The sequence below is a fragment of the Pteronotus mesoamericanus genome, unplaced genomic scaffold (genome assembly GCF_021234165.1).
Source record: "Pteronotus mesoamericanus isolate MK-2021 breed Mesoamerican mustached bat unplaced genomic scaffold, CSHL_Meso_final scaffold_165, whole genome shotgun sequence".
Classification (NCBI taxonomy): Eukaryota; Metazoa; Chordata; class Mammalia; order Chiroptera; family Mormoopidae; genus Pteronotus; species Pteronotus mesoamericanus.
Genome location: NW_026555307.1, coordinates 3,310,880 through 3,323,091, shown reverse-complemented (window position 1 = coordinate 3,323,091; position 12,212 = coordinate 3,310,880). Strand labels below are relative to the sequence as shown.

The following is a 12,212-nucleotide window of genomic DNA, read 5'->3' as shown; positions in this document are numbered from 1 at the left end:
ACTCCACACAGCAGTGTGTGACTCTGCCCTTGCCCTCACTGGGACTGGGCCTCAGTATCTGCACCTGTAAGCCAGAGCTAAGCTGCCCTCCGGAGGAGCAGGTGAGGATTAGAGAAGGTCCTACTCTGCATTGGGGGATGGAAATGCCCCGACAACAGGTGCTATATCATGACGGTTTTCTCTGGTTATTCTGAATAATGGATGGATGGATGGGTGGATGCATTGAGCCCCCAGGACTGCCCCTCCCCTACAATGCCCTAACCCATTCACACTCTGCTTGCATGCTTCCTGCAATGGGAAGCTCACCCACTGCATTAGTTTGTTAGGGCTTCCATAATAAAGTACCACAAACTAAGAGGCCTAAAGCAACTGAAAATAATTATTTTCTCACAGCTTTGGAGGCCAAAATCCCAAAAACAAAGTGTCAGCAGGATCCTTGCTGCCCTTCCCAGCTGTGTGTGGCTCCTGTGATCCTTGTAGTCCTTGGCTTGTAGACTCTTCACTCCAACCTTTGCCTTTGTGTTCACATGGCCCTTCCTTGTATGTCTGTGTCTGTTGATGAGGACATGCACCCCATCCAGGATGATCTCATTTAAAGACCCATACCTTAATTGTATCTGCAAAGACCCTTTTCTCAGATAAGGACATATTCCTTGCAGGTACTGGGGCTAGGACTTCAACATATTTTTCAGGGGGGAGATGACACAATTGAGCCAGTACACCCTCAAGTACTGGATGCTTATAGTGTGGGTCAGCTCAGTTGGAGAGAACTGAGACCTGCCTCCCTGCCAGGGCCACTGGAGGTCTTAGAAAAATTCCAGCCCTGGCTGGGGTGGCTCACTCAGTAGACTGACTGCAGGCTTGAGAACGGGAAAGCTACTGGTTTGATTCCCAGTCAGGGCACATGCCTGCATTGCAGGCCAGGTCCCCAGTAGGGGGCCCATAGGAGGCAACCACACATTGCTGTTTCTCTCCCTCCCTTTCTCCCTTCCTTCCCCTCCCTCTAAAAGTTAATAAAAATAGTATCTTAAAATAAAAAAAAGGAAAAATTCCAGTCCCTGTTGCTGCTCCTATGTACTGTGAGCCCCTTGATGGCAGGGACCGGGTCCCCAGCACACCCTGCCCTGACACCTAGATAAGCCTGGATGACCCTGTGGGAAAAGCAGGGTGACAATATCCCCCTTGCTGGGCCACTGTACGCTGGCAAGGCAGGAAGGTCCGGAACCTCGGGAGACCAGCGGCAGCAGCATTGCTTCCTTCGGGCTGAAAAGTCCAGCTGCATTCACACAGGGATTCAACTGGGAAATGAAAAGGGTGTGAAACTGCGGCTTGCACAGGGGCTCCTGGGGTTTCCCACGCCGCAGGAATTCACCGGATGCTTGGGTCCAGCGGCAGGGGGTGTGGGAGGCTGAGGGGCTGAGGACTGCTGTACCCCTGCCCAGGTCAGTGCCCTGGGGTGTCTGCATCTTCTGTGTTCCTGTGTCTGTTCTGAACAGCATGCACTATGCTGGGTTGAGAAAACTGGGACCCTGACTTCATACCTATCCCTCCTCACCATGGGCCCTGGGACACCCCCAGGACAGTGCCCCCTACCCCTATGCAGGAGGCCAGCACAAGGACTGGGAGTGGGGGGGGGGGCCGGAAGGGCACAGGGCGGGAAGGGGCAGAGCCTCATTCCTGTGCTGCTGAGGCAAGCACAGAAGTCCCAGGTTGGGCAAGACTGGAAAGGCGCCACCAGTGGAAGGTCTGAGGGCATCCTCCAGGCAGTGCCTGGGAAGAACGCCCCTCAAACCACGCCCACGGGACCACACCCCTGATTACCACGCCCCCAGCTCTCAGAGATGCAAAGTCAAACGGACCGAGACGCAAGAAGAAGGATGTGCCAGGGCACTTCGAAGCAGGAGGAGGGGCTGGACAGAGGGGACAGTCACAGGCAGACAAATCCAGGAACACAGGCGGGCAGAGGGAAGGCAGAGGAGAGAAAGGCAGAGGCCAAGGCAGGAGGGACCGACATACCAGGTGCTTCACACGTGGCCCAGCCTGTAGCTCAGAGCCTGTACAGCCCTGGCTGGATAGAGGCAGCCAAGCGAGCCTGGGTTGGCAGGTGGCCTGCAGGAGGGGTTTGCCCCAGGCTCTTGGGGCTCCAGGCTTGAAGCTTTTACCTGTCCTGGAGGGGGCCCCGCCACAGGGCTCAGGCCCCTCGTCTGTGAAGTACAGATGACAATACTGTCTCCCCCTTCCCTGGGGGGTGTGGCCTTCCTGACCACTGGGTGCCAGGCAGTCTGGCCTGTGGTCTATCACTCAGCCCAGTCGTCTTGTTCCCACAGCACTTTGCACTGTTAGAAATGACCTCTTTACTGCATCCCTGTCCATGGCCCTGTACAGGGGCCTTTCCAGGGTTGGGAGGACCCTGCTTGTTCACGCAGGGCCAAGGCCAAGGCCTGGCTTTCCTCAGCCAGAGCTCCTGAGCCTCTCCTGCCGAGTGTGAAGGATGACTTCTGCTCTGGGAGGCTTACAGGCTGGCAGGGGAACTGCCACAGGGGGTTGGCAATAAGTAGGGGAGGGAAGCCAAATCTGGGGACAAAAGGGGCAGGTGGGGGCCCGAGCTTTGAGGGGAACAGCAGGGGCCTGACCCTGGGGCTGGGAGATGGAAATCAAGATCTGGTCCCTTCCTTTGAGAAGGGTCAGTGTTAGGAGCTTGGAGCCAAGTGCTTCCCGGGGTTACACTCGAGGAAAAACAAGCTGACAGTTCGAGGACAGCACTGTGGCAGCAGATCAGACAATGGAGGGACTGAGGGGATGGAGCCAGCTGGCCGAGCTGAGGAAGTGGGAGGGGACAGCCAGGGCAGAGTTCCAGGACCAGGAAACAGCAAGTGCAAAGGCCCCACGGTGGGAGGGACGGCCAGCAGGTGGGGAGGGGTGAGCATAGCTATGGGGTGAGGACTGGAGGGCAGGGGATCCCACAGCGGCCTGGACACTCCGCCCGGACACTTGAGGAGCAGTGTGGTGGGAGGAGACGGAACTTGAGAAACTTGTAATTATCCCCACTATTTGCATGTTAACCTCCTGTCAAGACCTCAATCAACAGAGGTGTCCCTTTTCTCAGGTGCCTGGCCTGGAGCGTTCTTTCCACTAGACCTTGGGAGGTAGAGCTGGCTCAGGGTGTGCCCCTCCCCGCTCCCAGGACAGGTAGGTGCCCCAGCCTAGCCCAGGCGAGCCAGGACGCTAGACAGCAAATGGAAACCTGCTGAGTTAAACCTAGTTTGGGTCAAGGGGATCTAGTGCAGTGACTGCAGCCTGGGGGTTAGAGGTCAGGGTCAGGTCAGCCTCTTGGGACTGGAAAGGGCTAGAAGAGGGAGAGCTGAGTGCAGAGACCTGTGCACTGGGCTCACCTGTGGCCTCCCGGCTTGAGAGGGGCAGTCACTGCCCAGCTGGGTTGCGGGGCCCAGTGGCTTGGGGACACAGAGCACACAGGGACAGGCTGGCACTCAAGGTGTCCTGGATTCTGACTCCCTGTCCTTTAAAGCCACTAATTCAGAAAATGGGAGTTCCCTTTGCACCTGGCTTTGACCTGATGGCAAACCAGATAAGCCTTTAAAAAATTGTGGCAGAACCCTGGCTGGTGTGCTCAGCGGGTTGAGCACTGACCAGTGAACCAAAATGTTGGTTCAATTCCTAGTCAGGGCACACGCCTGGGTTACGGGCCAGGTCCTCAGTTGGGGCGTCCAAGAGGTAACCAAGGAACATTTCTTTCCCTCTCTTTCTCCCATTTCCTCCCCTAAAAAAATAAAATCTTAAAAAAAAAAATGGTGGAAGACACTTGACTGAGGCTGCTGTGATGGAAGAGGAGCCTTGTGGCCTGTGCTCTAAGGAAACGTGAACATGGGACGGAAAGCAGCGCACGCAGGAGCCCCGCGGCATGGCCAGCCCACAGCACTAGCTCCCTCCAAGCTTTCCTGTCCAGTTTAATTGCCACAGAGCAGTGGGGCAGAGCGCTGTGACATGCAACCTGTAAGCTGGCCACAGCTCAGTAGGTCCTATAACTAGATGAGGACCCCAGGCTGCTGCCTCCTGGCACTGGCTCCACTGGGCCCTGCTGAATTGGGACCGGGGGCAGCAGCATGGGCTCTGGGAGGTGTTTGAGAGATTAATCTGACCAGGAAAGACCCCAAGTGAGCACTGGGGTCCCCTCACTGGTGGTCATGACCCCGTTGGGGTTCCCTAGGCTGCAGTGGGCACCACAAGGGCTGCTGCTCTCAGAAGGGCTGACATTTCTGCTCTGCAGTACACGGACGGGGGTAGTTCTGGGCCTAGGACTCAAGCTTTGACACGTGTACAGCCGCGTGGGACTGGATGGCAATATTAAGGCTCTGAGTGGGGAGCTGGCTTTGAGGACGGGTGTTGGCCTGGCCTGAAAAGCATCTTTCCTGACCTCTCCAGCCCAGGGTCCTCTGCTGGGATAGGTGATCAAGGGTTTGTCATGAAGCCCTGCCAGGGCCACATCCACCAGCAGGAAACTGAGGCACAGTGCTCCTTGGGGGTGGGGGTCAGAGGGCAGAGTGCCTGGGCTAATGGGTGAGTGAGCAATTAACTCTTCTGGGCTGAAAGCTCCCAGGGAATTGCATAGGGGTCTCAGGGGAGACTCCATGTCCCCAGACTCCATTAGCCAAGGGCCCCTAAATAGCAGGAGGGCCCAGTGCATGTCCTGAGGTGACCAGGCCCAGGAACATGCAAACACCACCACCAGGGCAAGATGGCTGCTTATCAAAATATTTTATTTTAGGAGACCCCTCAAAAAAAGACCCTCCACATTAGACAGACGCCCAACAATACCCTTGGCCTTTTTTTTTTTTTTTGGTCTTTTCTGTATTTTGTTCATTTTCAAATCAACTAAAACAAATTGATGCTTAAAATAAAAGACAGGAAATACTTCCCAGTCAGACTTAGTGAAGAATATATATACTTTTTGATCCCGGGGACGGGCAGGGACGGGGAAGAGGTTGCTCAGAAGCACTCGGTGTTCCCGTCGACAGTAGGAGAGCCGCGTGGTGAGAACACGGCAGGCAGCAGGGCGAGAACTGGCCTCACTGGCAGAGGGAGGAAAAGAACACGGGAAGAAAGACGTATGGGCTGGCTGCTCTGGCGTCTGGGACTTAACATTTCCACGGAACTCCGCCACATCCTCGCTCGGAGCTGTCTGCCTGCCGGCCTGTCTCCGCTCTGGGAAGGGGCTGGTCTGCGTGGTCGGGGAAGGCTGGGGTTCAGCATCATCTTCGTTATGTGTGTGTGGCTTCTTTTCCAGCTGAGAAACTTTTTATTTCTTTTTTAATATTTAAAAAGAATCACAGCCAAAATAAGACATTGACTGCAAAATCCAAAATGGCTGCGCTTACCCTATTTATAAAAACACGTGAGTCTTTGCCTCTGGTAGGGGAGCTGAGCCCGCAGGGCCCATTATACTTTCCCGGGAATCTTGGCCCGCTTGCGAGCAATGGCGTCCTCCACGGCTTTGAGCTGTTTTAGGAGCTCCTCCCGCCTCGACAGTGTGCTCGCCTTCCCTGATTTAGTGCCAGTGGAAGTGGCGGTGCTGGCATCTGAGGCTTTACCAGGCACGCTTGTGACCTTGCTGGAGCTCTTGGACTGGGGTGACAACTGGCGCTTCCTGCAGAGATGGGGAGGCCATTAGAGGGGTCTGAGTGCCTCTCCCTCTGCCGTGAGCTTCCTGCCAGGCGGGGGACACGAGGCCCCCCTGCTGACCCTGCCAGGCAGAAAGCCCCCCTCTCTGCAGTGAGTGGAGGCCCCACCCCATGGTGGATGAGCATCCGGGGCACCTCCCCCCCAGCACCCTCCTAACCTGCCCCTCCTGCTTCTGGTCCTTGTATACAACCTCCCTGTGGGGACAGAAAACCCACACTACAGATTTAGGAGGACCCCGGAGGCTGTGGGTGCCCAGGTGTGTGTTGGGGGTTGTGTAGCTCCCTGGGTCCTGGGCCTGCCCTCCTCATATCCTCCCTCACCCCACCCTTGACCCCGAGCTACACGGTGCAGGAGCACAGGGATTCAGAGCCAACTTCCTGGGAAAAGGAAATTACTCTCCTACTTCCTGTGCCTGAAATGGAAGGTACTAAAGAGCTGGGACCATCTTCCCGCTCGCCAAGCCCCCAACCCCCAAAGCCCCACCTTGGGCCGTGAGCTGAGTGCCCCAGGCCATCCCTCATTCCAGGGCCCACTGGTGGGGCAGAGTGAGTCGTGTGAGGGGCCGCCCTCTTGCCTCCAGATCTGAACCCAGATCTAAGACATTCCCCAGCTGCCCCTGGGTCTGCAGGCCCTCCCGAGGCAAAGGAGCCAATGTGGCGTGGCTGCGGCACAGGCGGGGCACTCACCTGTCTGGCGGGGCCACGGGAGCCTTGGAATTCTGGGCTCTCTGCCGCTCTGGCTTTGGGGAGCTGAGTCTCCCACCTGACTTCCGGTCCCGAGAACCTGGGACAATGTTAAGACCAGGGTCCCAGTTATATGTGGGGCTGGCAACAAAGGGGGATAATGCAGCCTCATTGGGCACTAGTGGCCCCGTTCTATCATGACAGCTCAGCACAGCTTCCTCATTTTTACAGGAAGAGGCAGAAGGACAGAGCCGCTGGGAAATGAGGAAGAGGGGACACTGATCATGCCAGAGAGCGAGGCCCCAGGAAATCCCCAAAAGCACAGCTCCAAACTGGTTCCAGTTTCTTGAGCCGGCATCTAAAAAGATCACTGAGCAGTCAGACTGCCCTCACAGTAACACGGGGACCCTGCCCGCCCTTTGCTCTCTCAGCCTAGGGCGGAGTTTTCCAGAGCCTGTGTGTTTTGTGCTATCACAAGAGATGAGAACCCAGCTGTTGTCAATCAGCCAGGTATTAGAAATCTGTGACAACACAAACAAAACAAAGCAAAAACGAAAACAAAACCCAATGCTGCCCTAATGGGGTAGCTCCGTTGGTTACAGTGTCCCCCTGATATGCCAAGGTTGCAGGTCTGATCCCTGGTCAGAGCACATACTAGAATCAACCAATGAATGCATACATAAGTGGAACAAGAAATCAATGCTTTCTCTCAAAATCAACAAATAAAAAACTGAAAAACAAAATAAACAGAAAAACCCCAATGCCACTCCTACTAACTTTTGTTTTGGGAAAGAGTTATTTTTCACAAAAAATATTATTTGTCCTAAAATATAGTTAGCAGTTATTTAAAAATAAATATTAAAAACTTTTCTTGGCCTGGGCTGGAGTGGCTCAGTGCATTGAGCACTGGCCTGCAAACCAAACGGTTGCTGGTTTGATTCCCAGTCAGGGCACATGCTTGGGTTGCAGGCCAGGTCCCCAGTGGGAGGCGTGCGAGGGACAACCATGAGTTGATGTTTCTCTCCCTCTCTTTCTCCCTCCTTTCCCCTCTGTCAAAAACAAACAAAAAACAAACAAAAAAACCCCCAAAAAACAAAAACAAAACACCCACTAAAAATTTTTTTTGTAAAAAAAAAAATTCCTTAGTTTTGATTTCTAATACTGTAAATAAAGATAAGTTCCTTGGGGTCCCTCCCCATATATATATATTTTGTAACTTAAAAAAAAAACCCTCACCCAAGGACATGCTCATTGGTTTCAGGAAGAGAGGGACAGCAGCATTGATCAGTTGCCTCTCACAGGTGCATTGACCAGGGACCTCTCATACCCAACCCCACTGGGGACTCACTGGGGACTCACTGGGGACTGAACCTGCAATCTCTTGGTTTACAGGATGATGCTCCAACTAAGTGAGCCACACTGGCCAGGGCAAGGGTCCTCAATCTTTTTAAAGAATGGACAAGGTCCTGGTCCCTACACCAGTTGGGCCCCTACAGGGATAGAGCTCACCTCGGTCTGGGGATAAGTTGGCCCGCTTGGCCGGAGGAGGGCTTTGCCTGTCCTTGTCTGAGGGCTCATATCGTTTCCTGCTCCCTTTATCGGCAGCCTGAAGTAACGGAGGAAGCACAGTGAGGACACAGGGTCTCGGGCATTGCCCACCAGTTGGAACACAGAGTGAAAGGGACAGAGCGGTGACATCCTCACATCCAGACCAACTCTCTGCTCCCACAGGCCCCTCTTCTAGGCTCCCTCTTCGCCCAATTGGCCCCAAATGAAGCAGGGCCTGTGGTTTGGGGGCCTTTATTCTCTGTGGTGAAGGTGCCAGCAGAGAGGCTGTGCTCCCTGTTGGGGCCACGTGATGGGACAGGACTCCAGCAGACTCGGCCTCTCCGTCCCATGGGGCCTTGGAGACATCACCTCACAGAGGACAGGTCGGCTTTGCTCTGTCCCAGTGCTGCCCTCTGGGAACTGGCTGGCTTGGCACAAGGAGGAGGAACAAGGATGCGGGTGCTCTGCAACAGGGAGAGCCACATCCCCAGATGCCCTGACGTCTCAGATGTGCTACAGGAAGCTGTCCACCCCGTGCCCATGCACCTCCCCCCATTTCCCACAGCGCTGTCCATCAGCACAGAAGGATGGGCAGGGGTGATATCCAGCCACCATCTTCGTAAGGCCATTTTCTGGCCCCCACTCGGTCTCAGTCCTAGGATGACCCCAAAGCATGTGGTTCCCTGGAACTCCCACCAGAAGTGCCTACGGCCTCACCTTGTTCAGCAGCGTCAACTTGATCTCCTTGTGTGCCACAAACGTACCCTGCTGGGGCTGCCCAGGCGGCACCTGCTGGGGGGTTGTGGGCTGCTGGGAGGATTTACTGCCTGCGGAAGATTTCGAGGATTTGGGTGGCTGTGTGGATGAATCCCTTTTCCGCTTATCCTCTTTAACGCCATCTTCTTTTTTAGATTTTCCTGCCGACAAGAAGTGCTCAGTCATGGTCCCCGCAATCACATTGTGGTTTCCCGAGTGCTGCTTGGTGGATGGGTGCATTATCAAGCAAAGGTGCAGGGACAAAACTGGGAGGTCACAGTGTTGTCTGACCAGCTGCATGCAGTGCTGACCAAGGCTACATGCACCCTCTTTCCACCAAGGGTGTCTCCTCTGCAGCTGCAACCCACAGCACACAAGGAACCCCTGTACCTTTCTCCTTCTTGGTCTGGGCTGGGGTCGGGGACCTTGAGCTGGCGGAGGACACAGGGCTGGCCAGGTCTGCGTACATGTCGTCTGAATCCACGCTGTGCACTGAGCTGCTGCTTGACGTGGCACTGGACACCGAGGAGACACTGCTCACGCTCAGGGACCTAGACACGTACGAGCCTGTTTGTGCCCGTGTGTCCCCAAACAGAAAAAGGGCTGGGGCTGGAGGCTCTGGGCAAGGGTGGATAGGAAGGTTTATGTCTACTTTCCCCAACTCCCAGTTTCAAGGAACATGTACCCACCAAACCCTAAATTTCAGAGCGGCCTCTAGGTAGTTTAAAACTGTCACATAGTGTAGAGATGTTCATGCTGCTCGCTGGGCAGGGACATATGACTAAGTGTGACCCGAGAGTTAGCGAGGATAGAACTGAGGATGCCAGTTAATGATGCACAACAAAAAGAGAGCTTCACCTGCAGTGACACCAGACACTAGACGGGAGACCACTTTAACCCATGGAATGTCTCAGGAAAGCACGAAAATGACAGCCAGTCTTATGGGCCCTTGGTTCTGTCACAGCTCATGCTGCACAAGGACTTGAAATGCACAAGCTGCTGCATCAGTTTCTGCTGAGCACTATCTCTTTAGCTCTGAGAAAACCCCCATCACCATGTCGTAAGGTCGTCGGACACCAGAATGGGGCTCAGGAAGGAAGAGAATTTTTTAAAAAGTTAGGTCTTTAAACCTATTTAGAAAGATTTGGGCAAATGTATATAAACTGCTTGCTGCCTAGAAATAAAAGGAAGTTTGACTCAAGGAATCTAAGGACTGATTCAATACCGTTTTCCTTCTAGACACCTAAATAGTAGAATTCTTTTCTACTTATTTTCTCAGATTTAAAAAAATTGGCTGTCCCCGGCACAACAGGCCAGGGCAGGACCAAGCCCTCCACACAAGAACGAGCATGAGGCCTCCGTGCCAGCCTCTCTCAGACCCGCTGAGCTGGAAGAGCCCCGGCTTCCTTGAGCCCGTTAGGTGTTTATGGGGCAGAAGGTGTCCGGCCACAACACAGGGCTGGAGCCATTGGGCCAGGCTCCCTACAATGTGATTGTCGGTCTGTTCTCTTCTCTTCATCCAGGTGGACACAGCCAGCCATGCTGCTCCTACACACCACTGACCGACGAGCTATCAGCAGTCGGCCACAGGCTGCCCAAGGGAGAAGGAAAGCTCACACCTGAGGTGACCTCTTCCAAGGTCCCTGGACCCTGACTGGGAGGCAGGAGCAGGGGCAGAAGGTGATGGGGACTGGGGCCAGAGAGATGCTGACAGTGACCTGGATCTGGAACTAGAGCCGCTGTAGCTGCTGCCGCTGCCGCTGCCACTGATGGTCCGCCTGCAACACAACCAAAAGTCCCGCCACTCACACCTCTGCAGAGTCGACAAAGGGCAGACAGTGTCTCCTCGAACCAGGGCTAATCACGGGCCTGAGACAGAGGTTTAACCAGTAGCTGGCCACAGACTTGGAAGTGGGCTGGGCTCTATTTCCTCTTAACTGCAACTTTTCCTTAAAATAATAACTAATTAAACTTTCCCCCAGCATCGCCACACCACCACCGCCACCTCTTCCGGGGAAGAGTCTGGGTACCAAGGGAGCCTCCCCCGCTTCAGGTCGAGCAGTGAGATGGGCGCACGCCTCCCCTGCACTCATGGGGAACCAGACTGAGGGAGGTGGCGGGACGAGGCAAAAGCTCACAGGTCAGGGGCAGAATGGGCCCAGGAGTGTCCCCTCCCCCAGCCCTGGCACCAAAGATAAGGAAATCCCCATAAGGGTGCACTCACCTCCTGGGAGGGGTCCGGGCTTGTCGCTCCCTCCTCCTGGCTTCCCGAAGGTCTCCTGGCTTGGTGGGCTCGGGGGCAGGGGCAGTGGCCTTGGGGACCTGTGGTGGGGCTGGGGGTGGGGCTGGCTTCTTCACCACTTTCTCTCTGTTTGATGAGATGGAAGGAGGTCAGACCTTGTGGAAGGGCCCAGCCAGCGACCTCAGGGCATGTCACAGGGAGGCCAGGTGGGCTGTTGATCCCATATTACATGAGGCTCTTGGACTGTTTCTGAAGCTGCAGAGTATCAGTGCTACTTCTCCCTCACAGGCAGTAAGATGGCCCATCTGAGAGCTCTCGAGAATAGTGCACAGCTGAAGCTGTGAACCCCTAGACCTCCTGCCCGCATGTGGATTCCACACTGCAGTAAAGAAAACAGCCTTCAAAGGATTTTTAGCTGTCAGTGTGGGGAAACCCTCTGCCAGTTTTTCAGTGGCGGTGAACGCTCCAGACTCAGAGGGAGCATGGAGCAGGGGCCTGTCGGCAACTTGTCAACACAGTGACCTCAGCGGGAAACAAAAGTTGTGGTCAAAAGCAAGCGGTTCAGCCCAGTGTCAAGGGTGAACTGAATTTGTGTCGATGAAAATGCAGAACCAAAGTGTGCATTCTGCACAACTCCCAGTCTGAAGTCTGGAGGGGTACAGCCGTGGCAGGGGCTGGAGTGCCTGCACTGTGTGGTCTCACACGTTTGTTAAACCTACTGAACGGTACAATTTAGATGGATAAGGTACACTGGATATAAATTATACCTCAATACAATTCATTTTAAAATGTGAGCTGTTCAGGGTTCCGTAAATGTTTCTGAGGCGGTTGGCCACTCCATTTAGGACGAAAAACCTGCAGGGTGCAAACTTTCAACGCCCGCCATACAGTAGGTGCAAGGCTATTTCCTGCTCACAAGCAACTACTGTTAAGAACGCGTCAGGAAGCAGGGCCCGCGATGGCAAGGAGGGGCCCTGGGCAGGCTCGCAGGCCCAGCTGCTCAGGCAGAGGCTGCCTTGCCCCTTCGTGGCAGGATCGATTGCACCGCTGACCGGCCTGAAGTGCCTGGCTGAGACACTGCACGTTAGGTGCTGTATAGTCAGGCGTTCGTATAAGGGTTGGATGTTTCCAACTTCTCTCATTTGCTGCATCTACTGAGAAGGATCACTGTGACCTATTCCAGGAGCAGCAAAGGTGAAGGTGAGACAGAGCCTGGAGGCTGCTCTTTTCCAGGCATTGCAGACACAGCCCTGGGGCTGAGCATGGAGGGAACCCCTCCCACATAC

The 12,212-nt window shown here is 54.7% G+C and overlaps 1 protein-coding gene across 2 annotated transcripts in view; it reads right to left on the bottom strand.

Moving 5' to 3' along the window:
• Positions 1-4,760: 4,760 nt before the first annotated feature.
• ZC3H18 (zinc finger CCCH-type containing 18) overlaps positions 4,761-12,212 on the bottom strand; it is a 62,107-nt gene continuing 54,655 nt past the window's right edge. For both annotated transcript variants that reach the window (XM_054588948.1, XM_054588949.1), the window contains 7 exons: positions 10,909-11,052; positions 10,403-10,462; positions 9,075-9,235; positions 8,646-8,845; positions 7,890-7,986; positions 6,384-6,480; positions 4,761-5,662 (listed from right to left, as the gene is read on the bottom strand). In XM_054588948.1, coding sequence (XP_054444923.1) covers positions 5,455-5,662; positions 6,384-6,480; positions 7,890-7,986; positions 8,646-8,845; positions 9,075-9,235; positions 10,403-10,462; positions 10,909-11,052 — 967 coding nt within the window. In that variant the 3' untranslated portion in view covers positions 4,761-5,454. The remainder of the gene's footprint in view (positions 5,663-6,383; positions 6,481-7,889; positions 7,987-8,645; positions 8,846-9,074; positions 9,236-10,402; positions 10,463-10,908; positions 11,053-12,212) is intronic.